This window comes from Trichechus manatus, unplaced genomic scaffold, assembly GCF_000243295.1.
Source record: "Trichechus manatus latirostris isolate Lorelei unplaced genomic scaffold, TriManLat1.0 scaffold00010, whole genome shotgun sequence".
NCBI lineage: Eukaryota > Metazoa > Chordata > Mammalia > Sirenia > Trichechidae > Trichechus > Trichechus manatus.
In genome coordinates, this window is record NW_004443946.1 from 29,052,793 (window position 1) to 29,071,509 (window position 18,717).

At 40.8% G+C, this 18,717-nt stretch overlaps 1 protein-coding gene across 1 annotated transcript in view; it reads left to right on the plus strand.

Annotated features, from left to right (window-relative positions):
- Nucleotides 1-12,115, plus strand: part of GPATCH2L (G-patch domain containing 2 like) — a 67,592-nt gene extending 55,477 nt beyond the window's left edge. Inside the window, exon 10 of the mRNA XM_012560041.2 lies at nt 9,031-12,115. Within this exon, the coding sequence (XP_012415495.1) occupies nt 9,031-9,191 (161 nt within the window). The 3' untranslated portion in view covers nt 9,192-12,115. The remainder of the gene's footprint in view (nt 1-9,030) is intronic.
- Nucleotides 12,116-18,717: the final 6,602 nt, after the last annotated feature.

Genomic DNA, 18,717 nt, shown 5'->3' on the forward strand with positions numbered 1-18,717 from the left:
ACACGTATATGTATTGTACTTCAGATGAAGGTTTACAGAACAAACTAGCTTCTCATTAAATAGTACATGTATTGTTTTATGACATTGGTTAACAACCACATGACATGTCAGTACTCTCCCTTCTCGACCTTGGGTTCCCTATTACCAGCTTTCCTGTCCCTCCTGCCTTCTAGTCCTTTCCCCTGGGCTGGTGTGCCCCTTTAGTCTCGTTTTGTACTATGGGTCTGTCTAATCTTTGGCTAAAAGGTGAACCTCTGGAGTGACTTTATTACTGAGCTAAAAGGGTGTCCAGGGGCCATACTCTCAGGGTTTCTCCAGTCTCTGTCAGGCTAGTAAGTCAGGTCTTCTTTTGAGTTAGAGTTTTGTTCTACATTTTTCTCTGACTCTGACTGGAACCCTCTATTGTGATCCCCGTCAGAGCAGTCAGTGGTGGTAGGCGGGCACCATCTAGTTGTACTGGACTCAGTCTGGTAGAGGCCGTGGTAGTTGTGGTCCATTAGTCCTTTGGACTAATCTTTCCCTCGTGTCTTTAGTTTTTCTTCATTCTCTCTTGCCGCCGAAGGGGTGAGACCAGTGGAGTATCATAGATAGCCACTAAGAGGCTTTTAGGATCCCAGACGTTACTCACCAAAGTAGAATGTAGAACATTTTCTTTATATTATGCCAGTTGAGCTAGATGTTCCTCGAGACCATGGTCCCCACCGCCCTCAGCCCAGTAATTCTGTCCCTCAGGGAGTTTGGATGTGCCTGTCGAGATTCCATGACCTTGCCTTGTATAAGGTGTGCCGGCTTCCCCAGTATTGTGTGCTGTCTTACCCTTCACCAAAGTTACCAAGTATCTATTGTCTATTTAGCGATTTTCTACCCCCACCTCTCCTCTCTCTCGTAACCATCAATGATTGTTTCTTTTTGTGTGTAAACCTTTTCATGAGTTTTTATAGTAGTGGTCTCATACAATATTTGTCCTTTTGTGATTGATCTTATTTAACTCAGCATAATGCCCTCCAGATTCATCCATGTTGTGAGATGCTTCACAGAGTCTTCATTGTTCTTTATCATTGCATAATACTCTATTGTGTGTATGTACCATAGTTTGTTTATCCATTCTTCTGTTGATGGGCATCTAGGTTGTTTCAGTCTTTTTGGTATGGTGAACAATGCTGCAGTGAACATGACTGTGCATATGTCCATTCGTGTGATGGCTCTTACTTCTCTAGGATATATTCCTAGGAGTGGGATTGCTGGAACATATGATATTTCCATTTCTAGCTTTCTAAGGAAGCGCCATATTGTTTTCATGGTTGTACCATTTTACATTCCCACCAGCAGAGTGTAAGAGTTCCAGTCTCCCTGCAACCTCTCCAACATTTGTTATTTTCTGTTTTTTTGATTCATACCAGTAATGCTGGGGTGAGATGGTATCTCATTGTGGTTTTGATGTGCATTTCTCTCATGGCTAGTGATCTTGAGCATTTCCTCATGTATCTGTTAGCCTCATGAATGTCTTCTTTGGTGACGTGTCTGTTCATTTCTTTTGCCCATTTTTTAATTGGATGATTTGTCTTTTTGTTGTAGAGGTGTTGGATTTTCCTGGAGATCGGACCTTTGTTGAATTTGTTATAGCCAAAAACTTTTTGCCAGTCTGTAGGTTCTCTTTTCACTCTTTTGGTGAAGTCTTTTGATGAGCATAAGTGTTTAATTTTTAGAAGATCCCAGTTATCTAGCTTATCTTCTGGAGTTTGTATGTTGTTAGTTAAGGTTTGCATCCTGTTAATGCCATGTATTAGGGTCTCTAGCATTGATCCTAATTTTTCTTTTATGATCTTTATATTTTTTGGTTTTATATTTAGGTCTTTGATCCATTTTGAATTTGTTTTTGTGTATGTTGTGAGGTATGGGTCCTGTTTCATTTTTTTGCAGATGGACATCCAATTTTGCCAGCACCATTTGTTAAAAGGACTGTCTTTTTCCCATTTGATGGACCTTGGGCCCTTGTCGAAGATCAGGTGAGCATAGGTGGATGAATTTACACCTGTGTTCTCAATTCTGTTCCATTGATCAATGTATCTGTCCTTGTACCAGTACCAGGCTGTTTTGACTACTGTTACTGTATAGTAGGTTCTGAGGTCAGGTAATGCGAGTCTTTCTACTTTCTTCTTCTTCAATAATGCTTTACTTATGTGGGCCTCTTCTATTTCCATATAAAGTTAATGGTTGTTTTTTCCATCTCTTTGAAGAATTTGTTGGTATGTGGGTCGGGAATGCATTGTATTTGTAGATTGCTTTGGGTAGGATTGTCATTTTTACAATGTTGAGTCTACGTATCCATGAGCGTGATATGTGTTTCCATTTATGTAGATCTCTTTTGGTTTCTTGGAGTAGTGTTTTGTAGTTTTCTTTGTATAGGTCTTTTACATCCCTGGTTAGATTTATTCCTAAGTATTTTATTTTATTAGGGGCTATCATAAATGATATTGTTTTCCTGATTGCCTTTTCATTGTTCTCCTTATTGGTGTATAGGGAGCCAACTGATTTTTGTATGTTTATCTTGTATCCTCCTATTTTGCTGAATCTTTCTATTAGTTCCAGTAGTTTTCTCGTGGAATCTTTTGGGTTTTCTGTATATAGTATCATGTCATCTGCACATAGGGACAGTTTTACTTCTTCCTTACCAATTTGGAAGACTTTATTTCTTTTTCTTGCCTTATTGCTCTAGCTAGGGCTTCCAGCACAATGTTAAATAGGAGTGGCGATAAAGGACATCCTTGTCTTGTTCCTGTTCTCAGGGGGAATGTTTTCGACTTCTCTACATTAAGAATGATGTTGGCCATTGGTTTTGTATAGATGCCCTTTATTATGTTTAGAAATTTCCCTTCTATACCTATTATGTTGAGAAATTTCCCTTCTATACCTATTTTATTGAGAGTTTTTGTCAGGAATGGGTGTTGGACTTTGTTGAATGCCTTTTCTGCATCAAATGAGATGATCGTGTGGTTCTTTTCTTTCCTTTTATTTATGTGGTGGATTACGTTGATTGATTTTCTGATGTTGAACTATCCTTGCATACCTGGTATGAATCCTACTTGGTTGTGGTGTATTGTTTTTTTGATATGATGCTGAATTCTATTGGCTAGAATTTTGTTGAGAATTTTTGCATCTGTATGCATGAAAGATATTGGTCTGTAATTTTCTTTTTTTGCAGTGTCTTTGCCTGGTTTTGGTATCAGGGTTATGCTGGCTTCATAGAATGAATTAGGAAGTATCTCTTCCTTTTCTATGTTCTTAAATAAGTTGAGTAGTACTGGCGTAAGCTCTTCTCTGAATGTTTGGTAGAATTCTCCCGTGAAGCCATCTGGGCCAGGGCATTTTTTTGGTTGGGAGTTTTTTAAATTACCTTTTCAATCTCTTCTCTTGTTATGGGTCTGTTCAGATTTTCAACATCAATTTGTGATAGTTTGGGTAGGCAGTGTGTTTCTAGAAATTTGTTCATTTCCTCTAGATTTTCAAATTTGTTGCATAATACTCTTGTTATGATCATTTTTATTTCAGTTGGGTCTGTTGTAATGTCCCCCATTTCATTTCTTATTAGGTTATTTGCATCCTCTCTTGTTTTTCTTTTGTCAGTTTGGCTAGTGGTTTGTCATTTGTTGATCCTTTCAAAGAACCACCTTTTGGTTTTGTTGATTCTTTCTATTGTTTTTCTGTTCTCTATTTCATTTATTTTTGCTCTGATCTTTATTATTTCCTTTCTTCTGGTGGCTGTAGGCTTCTTCTGCTCTTCTCTTTCTGTTCGAGTTGTGTAGCTACTGTTTTGATTTTTTTCCCTTTCTTATTTTTTGATGTGTGCATCTATTGCTATAAAATGACCTCTGAGCACTGCCTTTGCTGTGCCCCAAAGGTTTTGGTATGATGTGTTTTCATTCTCATTTGATGCTAGGAAGTTTTTGATTCCACCTTTGATTTCTCTATTACCCAGTGGTTTTTAAGCAGGGTGTTACTTAGTTTCTATGTAATTGGTTTTTTGTCCTTGCTCTTCCTGTTGCTAATTTCTACCTTGATGGCGTTGTGATCAGAGAAGATACTTTGTATGATCTCAGTGTTTTGGATTTTGTTGAGGGTTGCTTTGTGGCCCAAGACGTGGTCTATTCTGGAGAATGTTCCATGTGTGTTGGACAAGAATGTGTACTTTGCAGCTGTTGGTTGGAGTGTTCTATATATAGCTATGAGTTCAAGCTGGCTGATTGTGGCCTTTAGATCTTCTGTATCTTTGTTGAGTTTCTTTCTAGATGTTCTGTCCTTTACCGAGAGTAGTGTGTTGAAGTCTCCTACTATTATTTTGGAACTGTCAGTTTCTCTTTTCAGTGCTGTTAAAGTTTGTTTTATGGATTTTGGAGCCTTGTCATTGAATGTGTAGATATTTATTATGGTTATGTCTTCCTGCTGGATTGTCTCTTTAATCAAGATATAGTGCCCCTCTTTGTCTTTTATAGTGGATTTTGTTTTAAAGTCTGTTTTATCTGAGATCAGTGTTGCCACTCCTGCTCTTTTTTGGTGGCTTTTTGCTTGATCTATTTTTTTCCATCCTTTGATTTTTAATAAATTTATGTCTTTGTTTCTGAGGTGTGTCTCTTTTAGACAGCATATTAATGGATCCTGTTTTTTAATCCATTCTGTCACTCTCTGTCTCTTTATGAGTGCATTTAGGCCATTTATATTCAGTGTAATTATTGATAGGTGTGAGTTTATTATTGTCATTTTGTAGTGCTTTTTTTTTTGTGGTGCTGATGTTTTCTTTGTTCCTCTTACTGTCCTGTGCTGAGTTCCTTTTTTTTGTGGAGTTTTTTTCTTTTGTTTTTGTAGATTTTTTTTTTTTTACTGAGACTTTATGTTTTTCTTCTTTATTTTGATGAGTAGGTTTGTTGACTTTCATTGTGGTTACCTTGAAACTTACCCTTATCTTCCTAAGTTTAAACCAGTCTATTATTACTTGGTATCACCCTGCCTTCTTCTCCATTAGAAAGTTCCATACCTACACCGTTCATTCCCTCTTTTATTGTTCTGATGTTGTTTTCATTTGCAGATTAACCTCTCTGGTTCCCTGTTGTAAATCTTTTGATTTTGAATAGTCCTTGAGCGTTTATTTCCTAGGTTGGTATCTGGCTAGTGGGATCTTGTGTCCTAGATTCAGGCTGTCGTCTGATGTTGTTTGTTCTCAAACTGAAGGACTTCCTTTAGTAATTCATGTAAGTTTGGTTTGGTTTTTACATATTCCCTTTATTTCTGTTTATCTGAAAATGCCCTAATTTCACTGTCATATTTGAACAAAGAGTTTTGCAGGATATATTATTCTTGGTTGACAGTTTTTTTCTTTCAGGGTTTTATGTATGTTATCCCATTGCCTTCTTGACTGCATGGTTTCTGCTGAGTAATCAGAGCTTAGTCTTATTGTTTCCCCTCTGTATGTGACTTTTCAGTTTTCTCGAGCTGCTCTCAAGATTCTTTCTTTGTCTTTGGTTTTAGGGAGTGTAATTATGATATACCTTGGTGATTTTCTTTTCGGGTCTATCCTATATGGGGTTCATTGAGCTTCTTGTGATGGTCAGCTTTTCATCTTTCATGATATTGGGGAAGTTTTCTGTCAGCAATCCTTCAATGATCCTTTCTGTGTTTTCCATTTTCTCCCCTTTTTCTGAAATTCCGATCACTTGCAGTTTTTTGCTTTTGATTGTATCGTACATAATTTTCAGGGTTTCTTTATTTTTCTTTGTTCTTTTTTCTGATTTTTCCTCAAACAAAATTATATCCAAGTATTAATCTCCAATTTTTCTGATCCTGTCTTCCATTGTTTCAAACCTGTTCCTCAGCCCTTCTATGACACTGTCCATTTCTGAAATCTTGTTGTTTATCTTTCGGTTTTCTAATTGTTTTTGTATGATTTCTAGTTGTGAATTTATTGTGGCATTTTGTTTCTGTATTATTTTCCTGAATTCTTCCATTTTTTTTTTTGTCTGTATTTTCCATGAACTTGTCTATTTTTTCCTCATTTTTGTCTTTTTGCTTCAACTTTTGGACAGCTCTGAATATCAGGTAGTTCTAATGCCTTTTCTTCTACTGGAAAGTCATCTGGTGTTTTATTTTGGACTCCTACTCGAACTGTCCTGTCCTTTTTTAAATATGTTTTGATATTATCTGCTGTCTTCAGGACATTCAGTAGTTATTTTCTTCGTTTATTGATTGTAGATTTGTTTGTTTCTTCCTGTATTTTTGGTTTATTTGGTTATGTCTTAGCAGGTGGGCTGTGCGTTCTTTATTGTTTGCTCATCTGTGGACACGATATTTTTCACCTCCTTGTCCAATGGGCAGGGCCAGTTGCCCAGCTATGGTGCAGCAGGGCAAGTGCAGCTGAAGGGGAGGGGCTGGAATGCCTTGTTTATGGCATGTACTGGGGCCAACAAGGTGAGCTGGTGGTCAGTGCAGGACAGGTTCCAGTAGGTTGTGTCTGTGCTGCTTGGGAGTGCAGTGTTCAGCACATGGTGCAGATAGGAGGGAGGGGGAGGGAGAGGTTGTGATATGTGGAGCTAGGTTGGTTATGGAAAAGAAGAGAGAGAGAAGAGAGAAACAGGAGCAATAAAAAAGTGCTGAGGGAGTTTGCGGTTGGAGTGGAGAGACAAGAAACAGAGAAATGAAGAAAAACAAAAATAAAAAAATTAAAATTAAAAATTAAGGAAAAAAAAAAAAAAAGCCCCCAGGGATCCCTGTGCAGACCGGAGAAGTGGCTCCCAAGCCATGCAGTGCAGCACAGCTAGAAGGAGTGGAGATGATACACAGCACCAGGTATTCAGGAGACAGGAAAAGAACGTAAGTAGAAAGAGATGAGAAACTGAGAAATGAAGAAAGCTAAAAAGGAAAAGAGAAAGAGGAAACAAACAAACAAACAAAAAAGGCCCCCAGGGATCTCACTAGCATGGCCGTGTGGACCAGGGAGGTAGTTCCCCAGCTGAGCAGCACTTTACAGCCTGTCAGGAAGATGCAAAGATGGCACGTGGAGTCAGGTGTTTGAGAGAAAGGAGAGGGAGGAGGTGAGAGGCAGGGAAGAAACCAAGAGGCCGAAAAAAAGCAACACTAGCAACAAAGAAATGGCAGTGAAGAAGCTGGCCAGTGTGGGTGGGGCAAATCCGCGCAGCACAGAACTGGTGCCTCCCATGCCGCAATTGCAGCCCACTGGGAAGTGGCAAATCGGCCCGCTGGGAAGCCAGGAATTGGCCCTCCAGGAAGCTGGGAATCAGCCCACCGGTAAGCTGGGAATCAGCCCTCTGGGAAACCGGGAATCAACCCTCCGGGAAGCCGGGAATTGGCCTGCTGGGAGGCAGCCACTCCGCCCTCCAGAAGCTGGGAATCGGCCCACCAGGAAGCCATGGATCAGTCAGTTGTGAAGTGGCAAAAGTTGAGCAAGGGGAGGCAGGGTGAGGGGTTGGAAAGCATCTCCCTGGTTACCGGGTTCCTTGTCTCCTGCTGGGAGCTCCATAAACCTGTTTTCCCATACTCCCTATCTGCTGGTCTCTGACAGGAGTCCAAGATGGTGGATCCGTGCTGTGTTAGCTGATAGGTGACCTCTGCTCCTAACTCTCCTTGCTCTCTTCTCGTCAGTTTCTTATTCCATTCAGTGCTTGGTTGAGTTCTTGATCTCTTCATTTGACGCCTAGGGTTCCAGGATTGACGTTTGTCTCTGTTTTACTTAGTTTTTTTGGTCTTTGCTGTGGAGGGATGGTGTGGTACTTCTGTCTATAGTGCCATGTTGGCTTCACCCTTTCTTTCCTGTCTTTTTAATGACCTTTTGCTTTCTTCATATGTAATGTACTTGATGTCATCCCACAACTCCTCTGGTCTTCAATCACTTTGTCAAATCTATCCTTGAGATGGTCTCTAAATTCAGGTGGGATATACTCAAGGTCGAACTGTGGCTTTTGCGAACTTGTTTTAATTTTCTTCAGCTTCAACTAGAACTTGCATATGAGCAATTGATGATCTGTTCCTCGGTTGGCCCCTGGCTTTGTTCTGACTGATAATACTGAGTTTTTCCATTGTCTCTTTACACAGATGTAGTCGATTTGATTCTTGTGTTTTCTATCTGGTGAGTTCCACGTGTCTAGTCGCCATTTATGTTTTTGAAAAAAACGTATTTTTTTATTGTCATGCAATCTCTGGTGTTTCTGTCACCAAGGCAGTATTTTCCAACTTCTCATCCTTGTTTCCAGCTTTCACATTCCTATCACCAGTAATTATCAACACATCTTGACTGCGTGTTTGATCAATTTTGGACCGCAGAAGTTGATAAAAGTCTTCAATTTCTTCATCTTTGGCGTTAGTGGTTGGTGTGTCCTTTCCTCTTAGGGAGCATATGGAAATATGAGGACAGTGTTCGGTTGTCACAGTGACTAGGCAGTGCTATTGGCATTTAGTGGATGGGGTCCAGATGGTTAAATGTCCTAAAACATAGGATGGCATCACACAAGTAATGATTATCCTGCCCAGAATGTCTCTTGTGTCCTCATTGAAAAATATGGGGCCTGTTGTATCATTTTCTTTATTGGTGATACTGTCGTGTTGCTCTCTATGCCTTCTTTTTCTGACCTGTAGATTGAGATGACAATATCTACTTCAAAGGGTTTGTATTAAGAAATAAGATCATGAGTGCTGTAGTGCTTAAGCAGTACAGTGCCTGGCTCATAAGTGGTTAATAAGTGATTATTACTACATTATGCATTTGTACTACTGAATTTATTCATTTGTTCAGTTAAGCCCGTTTTCTCAGATGGAGAACTATCTTACTTAAATTCCAACCACCACCACCCCCCCCACTTTTTTTTTTCCCTAAAGACAAACCTTATGTGACCATTTGGGTTAATAGGACATAAAATGTAAGCATTAAGAAGATTTTTCTTTGAAATGTCTCGTATTCTGATTTATCTTACTCTAATTTGTCTCCCTTTGATTTGTTTCCTCCCCCTTTTATTGTAACAACCTTTCCAGTTCACACGGACACAATGGAGCCAGCCACACCAGCCTCACAAGTCCAGAAATCTCCAAACTCTGAGTGGTTGATCAGGACCTCTGCAGCAGAGAAAGCCACTGACTCAACTACAGCTACATTTTTTAAAATGCCACAGGAAAAGAGCCCTGGATACGGCTAGAGAGCAATACTTACCCCACCAGGAGCTGACTGGGTGGTGTTGAAGCAAATTTTAGACTTTGTATTATAGAGTCTTGCATATCTTGGTTGGCTTTCCCCATCCTTTCGTCCTTCTACCACCAGTACTGGCTCCTCTTCAGACAGAGCAGTGGACTCTTTCTCTTGGAAAATCATGTTGCGGGAATCTGTTTTTTTTAAAAAAAAATTAGCAAAGTATTGGGGCAGCAATTTTAAAAAAATGTCTTGCTGTGCTACATCTGTTACATTATTATTGCTGTCCCAACATCTACCTACAGCTCCATTTACAGTGTTGTTGCTTTATTTGCAGTTGTGTATTTGTTGTTGAAAAACTAGTGACTACTTTTGCACACTCTTTGTGTAGAGCCTCTAATGTCAGCTAAGGAGGATGCAAATTTGCAGCCAGTTCTGGACAGTTTTAAACACTGAGTTAAGGCTTGTACGGAATTGCGCTTCAGGAGATGAGGCTTGCCTTTGGGCCTGGTCTTGATTCACTCAGAGTGCCAATAAGATAAATCAACCAATTTCTGAATGTGAGACCTCAAAAGAGAGACCAGCAGCATGGGCCTTGGGAATGTCTTTCATTTTCCTGCAGATGGCCTGATGGGATCACCAGCAGTGCATTGTACTTTGCCTCATCTCCAAAGTTCAGTTTCAAGTGAAAGAGGACCTATAAACCTATACAGGTTGGTGTAATGAAGAAGGTGGGTTAGGTGCTCAGCAAACTCAAAGTAGTCAGTGGGTTGTTTCTTAATACTTCATGTCACAGTGTAAGCCTTTATGTACTAAGTGGGACTTTTATTAGTAATATAGGTCAGTAACCTGAAGCAAAAATTCATACTCTATTATAATAATGGCTTCTTGGGGCCATATTTGGGGAGGAAAAATGTCTTTTTGACATGCCTTTCTACTTGGCATGTTTATGATGGCTCACCTGCATGTAGAGTTATATATACAGTCATGCCTGAAGTTGGATGCTGCTTTGTCAAAATGAGGAATAAGTGACTGCCTGCAGCTGCTGGAGAAAAGCCACCCTTTCTAAAAAGTCTTATCAAGAGTGTCTGTCATTCAGAGGCCTGGTTAACAGAGGGCTCTTTTTGGTATGAATCAAGTGCTTTCACTCTGAAATGTATGGACTTTATTCTCTAAGTGTGTATTGCTCCATTAATGTTCTAGAGGAACTCTGACTCCTGCACTTGCTTATTTTCTGTGCTTAAAAGGGTGCAGAGTGGGGCGGGGCTTCCTTTCCTCAAAGCGCAGTTGTCCCGTTTTCTCACACAGAATGTAATGGTGGGTGGCTGTATCGTGTTCCCTTATAGTCCTTATCAGTGGTAGCTCCAGAATGCCCTTATTGGTGGGGGTGGGTGGGAATCCGGTTGGAAAGAGGAACTTGGAGCTAAGTTTACATAGCACTTTATGTAAGACTGAGAAAATGCCAGTGGTCCATAACAAGGAATATGTGGAAGAAAGAGGCAGATGGAGATTATGGGGTGGCGTGCAGTGCTAAAGCCACCCCAGCCATCCCTGTGAGCCACCCCGGTCCAGAACGCTTCAAGGCTGCACTTCTCTTCTCCATGGGCTGCACCCATAGAAGTATAGAAAATATAATGTCTGTTGAATATTAAATAGCACAGCTGAGCTTTGCCAGTGATGAGGGTGGGTTTTGTTTTCATATTTGCATTCTTGCCTTGTTCCCACAGTGATTTTTAATGTACTTGGTTAGATTCAAAGGAGAGATCTGTGGGCATGATTGTTTTTTCCTTTGTGTGCCAAGCTCCATGGTTCATGCAGAGATTGATCCTGATTGTGGCACATTGAGACTCCACAGTTCAGGTAGCAAAGGTGTTCCAGCCTTCTTTCCCCATGACATGTTGCCTAGCAGTTTTCCTTTCTAGCTGTAATTAAAAATAATTTATATATACGCTTTTATGTACATTGTAAACATCTCTATGATGTAAGGGTAGGTGACTGCCGCCATTTTACAGAGACGACGACAGTCACAGATTTTAGTGACTTGCCCCAAATCAAATAATCAAGCCAGGACTAACATCTCAGATTTTCTCTGCCCGGCTATATAATCTTTTGTTTTTCGTTGCTAGACCAGAGTCAGTCTGAGACCTCTGTTTATGAAACAATATGCCATGAATGTTTAACTTTCTCAACATGTTTTATGTACATTTTCAGTACTTCCAACAGGGATCACCCAAGAATGCAACATCTACCTGTTGTAATTGGAGAAGGAAATTAGTTGCTTATGAGAATAACTGCTAAGCACACAAATGCTTTCACCACAGGGTTGTAAATTATGCTCCTCGTTTTAAGGTGCTGTATGCGCATGCTTAAGGAATTATTAACCAACTGCTTTTTTATTGTATGTGTTTTCTGTACGAATCATTTCCAGAGGAATAACCTTAGAATTGGGTGTATTTTGAATCTTAAAATTGAAATTTCCTGTTTATATGACATAGTGTGTAATGTCATAAATTAAGAAAACTCTTTTACCTTTCAGGAAAAGATAGAATCTCCCAATCAGGTTTTGTAATCAGTGTTGAAAAAACTCTTACTTTGAGGATGATCCTTGAGCTTAAGTGTGTTTGATCTGCTCCAAGTAATAACTGAAGCTGTGTCCCACAGTTCTTGTTTATTCCAGGCATCTGATTTGTCCCAGCCGGCTGCACAAACTGCCTGTCTGAATCCTAATTCTTGCGTATTTTCCACAGTGGGCAAAAGACAAGACATTCTCTACTTACGTGAGGATCATTCATAAAAAGTTAGTTTGCTTATAAGAGTTTGCGATTATTTTTCAGGTACAGTATTTTAAAGGGACAACTTCATTTGTTTCAAAACTCTTGTGTTGCTTTTTGGTAAGAACTGTCCAGAAGAGGAGATACGTAATCATTTATGTGATGCCAAATTGGTGGGTTGGGGTGGGGGGTGGGAGAGGGGACTGTTGGGGATAGGGTTGAGGGGAAGGGAGTATAATCTTCATTGAATGAGGTGTGGTTGGTAAATAGGCCACATTTAGCCTTGGATTCTTTAGAAATCAAATGCAGTTGAAAATTTCAGACAATATTATAGACTGCAAACGAGGTCATTTTTGCAGCAACATGACCAAAAGCTGAAATAAAGCCTCTTAATCTGTGATGCTTGTGGCATCCTTTTGTCAAGTCCAGCTCAAGTACAAGTAATTGAACTCTTTATAAATCCCAAAGAGATGGAGCTGAGATAACTGCAGTTTGGAAGCCGCATGGCACAGGAGGACCTTATGCTGTGAAGTAAAGGAGACGAGTTCTCACAGAAGTCAGTTAGGGCTGAGGAAGTTGCAGAGTGCTGAGAGAGGAGCTGGGCAGGTACAGTCATCGATGATGTGATGGCTTCTCCACTTTGGCTCCAGGCGACGACTGTTGGGTGATTCATTTCAGGGCTTTGCTTTATTTTAGCTTCATTACTATGGTTCTCAGCCACAGGCTTCTTCTGAGGAGAAGGCAGTGTACGAGTCTTAGCAGTGAAGCTGTATCCTGTGTTCTCTGTGCCCTGTGACCATTATCTGGGCTTAGATGAGAACAGGTGGCTTCCCCAGCTGTGGGTACAGTCTAGTTGGGACCATGGTTTATGGAATGGTGTGAGGGATGGTAGTCAGTTGGCTCTTGCTGTCAGCTATTCCCTTTGTCAATGTCTGAGCTGCCAGTTTACTTGTCACTATTTTCTTATCTCCCACTCGAGCCATGACAGTGGAGTTACTGATGGTGGCAACAATCAGGATGGGTTCTTGCCCTCAGAAAATGTACAGAGGGTAACAGTGAGGAACATGGCACACTGTCCGTCATGCACTAAATGCAGATGGCCCAGAGATGTTTTCACTTCCGTTAAGATCACAAAACAGATGAAAGACGAATGTCTGAAAACAGGAGCATTGAAAACACATGAACAAAATGGGCACTGTTGCTGAAGAGTGTGGATTATTAGGTTTTTAACAAGCCCAGCAAAACAAACATGGCCAAAAGAAGACAATGTTCCACCACTGCAACTAGACATAACCACTTGATAAAATTGCCAGACTTTGGGAATAAAAAATGACCAAGCTCAGTATTGAAGAGTGGGGCAGATCCTGAAGATGCTCACCAAGGAAAGCAATCGTGGCAAGGTGGAGAAGTGGAGAGGCAAAGGGAAGAGGGGGATACTTAGAGCAGGAGTTCTCAGAGTGTCCCTGTACCAGCCTCAGCGCATTCCCACGCCCACCACGCCTACTGAGTCAGAAACTCAGAGGGTGGCGACCAGCAGCCTGTGTCTTAACAAGCGCTTCAGGGGACTTCGTGCTCACTAAAGTTTGAGAGTCACAGACTATCTTAGGCTGGGTTCTCTAAAGAAGCAAAACCAGTAAAGCGCATAAATATATATAGAGAAAGAGATTTATATCAGGGAAATGGCTCCCGCAGTTGTAGAGGCTGTAACGTCCAAGTTCGAGGGTCAGGAAACAGGATTCTCCTGATTCATCTAGCCGCAAGAGCCGGCAAACCCAAGATTGGCAGGCTGGAGGGCAAGGCTGTTGCTCACAGGCTATGAAGATTGACGAATCCCAAGATCAGCAGGCAAGATCACAGGTAAGCTGCTAGCTCAAGTCCCAAGAACCAGAGGTCAGATGAAGAGGGGCCAGCTGCAGGATCCAGAACAAGCAAAAGCCCCAGCAAGGAGAGCAGGAAGAGCCAGGAGCAGAGGGCAGAGAGCCACCACAGGCCCCGCCCCCACCAGTACTCACAGCAGATCCCATCATGGGGGTGATCACATATCAGATCTGAACAGGGAAGTGATCACAACATTATATGACTGCCAGAACACTGAGAATCATGGCCTAGCCAAGTTGACACACAATCTTAACCATCACACAGGCTTTGAGCAAATTTCAGTTAAAAAAAAAAAATGTTTTAATATACTTGTAACACTCTTAGCTCTGAGATGCTTTTGTATTTCTCTCCATTAGCAAAGAGAGGCTATGTGTATGATTCTTTACAAGAACTAATAAGATTCCATACTTTTTTCCTCAAGATCCTGAAAGATCCCCTGGAATTATTTATGAGAAAGCATAGTATGGTGGAAAATGCCCAGAAGGCCATATTTAGATGGGTAGAAATACCTTTTAAACTGGATTAAAGTAGAACAACAATGAATTTTTAGCCTATGAATGATAGTCGTTTTTAACAATTGACAGTAAAAAATTTGTGTAAGATACTGCCAACCATGATTTTATGATATTCATTAGATCTTAGTTTTGAGGGAAAAAATGTATTTTCTAGCATGATAATGATGGATCCTTTAAAGTGTAGCTCACAACAATTAAAAATAATTGGGGAAAAAACACTCTGGGTACATAGCAGATGTGTAATAAATACCTTTTCAGTTATATCTTTTGCTACGACTTCATCTCAGTACTTCAGAGCACATAAAAATACAATTTTAAGTGATCCCACTTAATCACACAGATTGTTTTACATTTCAGCTAGTGATTCTGCAGGAGCTGGGGATACCATAGCAATATCATCCTGTATCTTTTTATTGTCTGACTCACGGATTCAGCATTTCAGAAGATGGACTCTAATCTTAAAGCTTTGGATTGAAATCATGGCTGCTTTTATTTTATATATTATTTGTATTAATTAGGATGGGCCCTAACTTGTTGCTGAAGCCTATGAGCCCAAATTCTCTCAGGGGACATGCGTGGCTAAAGAGTTCATTGTGCTGCTTGCAAAGGTATACTAGAACTTCTATAGTACCATTTCTTCAGATGCTCATATGTAGGCTATTTAGCTCTCATTTACATTTTTGCAATCTTAAAACATTATATAATTTTTCCATTCCATCTTGAAGATTTAATGCAAAATAATATAAAATAAGCAACCAGTTCAGGTCTTTAAATTGGCTTCAAGTAGATGGTCATTTTTTTAAGTACTCCTCACCAAAAAGTTCTCTTCAAAGAAATATAAAGGAAAAAGGCAAACCCAACTTCCTACTTGAAGACCAATTAAAACTACCTCCAGCCAAAAATGTGTTACTAGATATTATAAAGATGTGGGGATATGAAACGTTGGAAGCCTTTTAAGATGTCAGTTATGAAAATTAATGTTTCCTTTTTTTAAAAGTTCTGATCCCTGGCAGATCCCTCATTCAAATGTTTTTAATGGAAAAAAAGGCAGGAAGTATCAGAGAACTTAAAAAATGGCTTTGGTGGCTTTGTCTTAAAATTGGTCTGTTTAACTATGTAATGTATAAATTCTACATCTTGCTCCTCCCAGTGGGCCATGTGTTTCCCTGTGATGTTGTTCTGTGCCATTGAGTTGACTCTGACTCAAAGCGACCCTATAGGAAATTGCCCCATAGGGTTTCCAAGGCTGTAATCTTTATGGGAGCACATTGCCAGATCTTTCCTCCCACAGAACCGCTGGTGGTTTTGAACCTCTGATCTTCGGTTAGCAGTTTAGTGCTTTAACCATTGCACCACCAAGGCTCCTTTTCTTTGTGATATGACCCTGCTAGGTAATGCCACCCGAAAATTATGGTGAAATTGGAATTGCTTGCAGTGTTCTTATTTGTCACCCCATCTCCTGTTCTCAGCAGCTTTTGCAAACTGGCCACCCTTTCTACTCCCACCTTCCCTTCTCAACCTCAGCAGCTAATCTCACCCCTCCCTAACAGATAATACAGAGCAGACCTGGCAGGAACTTCCCCACCCAGGCACCTCCACATATACCCTTTCTGACCTCTTTCCCTTTGTGCATGTCCTGCCCAAGATGCCCCTTCTTCTATATCCTAGGTCCCACTCTGTTCTTGCTCAGACGCCTCAGCCTCAGCCTCTCACCACTGGCACGTGCCGCTTTGCATTTAAATATGTTCAAAGCCTCCCTCTCCCAATAAAAATACCCCTCCTCAGCCCTTTGAAGTCCTTGACTACCACTAAAGTATACTGCCCTCACCAGCACTTTCTGCCATTAATCCCTCATTAATTCCTCAATCCACTGAAGCAGTGGTTTCTAACCTTGGCTGCACACTAGGATCACCTGGGGAGCTTTAAAAAATCCTAATTCCCAGGCCGAACTACAGACCAGTTACATCAGAATGGGAAGGTGGGGACAGGCTTCAGTATTTTTAAAGCAATGTACAGCCAAGGCTGAGAGCCACTACACTAAAACCTGGTGCTACTCTCACCACCATCAAAATTGTCCTTGTTGGGTTCACCAATGACTTCTAGTTTAGATTGATCTTTATGACATTGATACGGTATAACCACTTCCTTTTTGGAATCTTCCCTTTTCTGACCCTGCCCTCTCCTGATTTTTCTCCTATTTCTTAGCTCTTTCAGTCTCCACAGGTAGGTAGGCTGACTGGTAGGTCATTCAGACAGACCATGAATGTGTCTGCCTCCCAACACCCATTGCGTCAACACTATGCTAATGAGTTTCTTCTCCATATGACCTTAGTGCACTGGCTTCCACACTTAGAGTTGACATCCATTAATAATTATTGTAGCCACCTAGGAAAGAGCAGGAGCCCTGGTGGTGCAGTGGTTAAGAGCTCGGCTGCTAACCCAAAGGTTGGCAATTTGAATACACCAGCTCCTCCTTGGAAACCTATGGGGCAGCTCTACTCTGTCCTGTAGAGTGGCTATGAGTCAGAATCTACTGAACAGCAGCCTGTAGAAAAGAGCATACTCAGCTCTCTGCTCCTCCCCTCACTCTTGCCTTTGCTCCTCCTCCAAGCCTACCGAGGGGACAGGAATTGCTCATCAGATTCTCAGATGGATCTCTCCTGCTTACTTGTAGGTGGAGTTGCTGTTCATGAAAAGTCAGGCTTGGACTGTGGTCCCCGCTTCTGCTTTTTCCTTTCCAGTGTGTTGGAATGATAAGGAGGCCTGGGCCCACTTCAGCCCAGAAGGAGGCTCCTCCATCCAGTGTTGTCTTCAGTTTTTGACTTTCTGCTGCTGGTCAGATTTTAGTTTGGATTTAGGGACTGACACAGACCTACTTCCTCCTTCCCTTTTGGCCTTAGATACCATGCTGCGTATTATTTTATTAGAGCTTTTTTGGCGGTTTCAGGCACCAGCTCTACTACTAATAAAGTAGAACTTGATTTCCCATTTTGCTACCATCACCGTATGCTGCCCCTGTAAACTAGGGTTCCTGACTTTGAATTACTAGTTTCTGATACAAAAATCTGAGATAGGTGAATCTGATTAGTAGAGCCTGGGTCACGTGCCTATGTCCTAGCTGCAGAATGTAAGAATGAGGTCCTCCAGGACTTTTAGCTTCTATTAGGGTAAGGTGAAGTCCTCAAACATAAGAAAGCAATTCAGATGCTGGACAGCCAATAAGCATAGCAAAGGTCCTACTAGAGCCGTTGCCCTGTTTACTGATTCAACAAACATTGATTGAGCACTAACTAAGCCAGAGGAGCCCTGGTGGTGCAGTGGTTAAAGCGCTCGGCTGCTAACTGAAAGATTGGTAGTTAATACCCACCAGCCGCTCTGTGAGAGAAAGATGCGGCAGTCTGCTTCCTTAAAGATTTACAGCCTTGGGAACCCTATGATTTCTACTGTGTCTTACAGGGTCATTATGGGTTGGAATTGACTCGATGGCAATGGTTTTTTTTCTTTAACTAAGCCAGTCTTCCTCTGGGACCTTTGGCCACCCCAAAACATGATATTCCTGGGTTGCTTGGATATACTCCCCTTGAAATTACCAGAACCCTATCGAGAGCCACTAATAATAACAATGGTGAATTATTGAGTGATTTTCATTTGCCATTTGTAAATAGCATCTCAATCCTCAAAAACTCTAAGGTAAAACCCACACACCTATGGCCAATTGATTTTCGACAAGGGTGCGGAGTCCAATTCAATGGAGAAAGAATAGTCTCTTCTGATGGTGCTAGGACATCTGGATCTCTACATGCGAAAGAATGAAGTTGCTATGTGCCCTTCTCCCAGCTTCCCCTAATGTTAACAACTTACATACCCATGGTAAAATGATAAAAACCAGGAAATTAACACTGACACAATACTGTTGACTAAACTACAGACTTTATTCAAATTTCACCAGTTTTTCCACTAATGTCCTTTATCTGGTTCAGAATTCAATCCAGGATCTGTATATACTGGGTATATTTCTGGACTTTCTATTCTATTCTGCTGATCTATTTGTCTACTCATGAATCAGTACCACATGGTTTTAATTATAAAGGCTTTACAGTATGTTTTAATGTCTAGTAGGACTAGTTCCCCCTCATAGTTTTTCAGTGTTTTCCTGACTGTTGTTAAATGTTTGTCTTTTCATATGAACTTTAGTGTCAACTTGTCTAACTCCATAAAAAAATGTGTTGGTATTTTTATTGAGATTGTGTTAACTTAGGGAGTACTGACATCTTTATAATATTAAGTCATCCTTTCTAAGAAGATGTCTTTCCATTTGTTTAAGTCTATTTTTGTGCCTTTTCAGGGGTGTTTTAAAATTTTCCTGTATAGG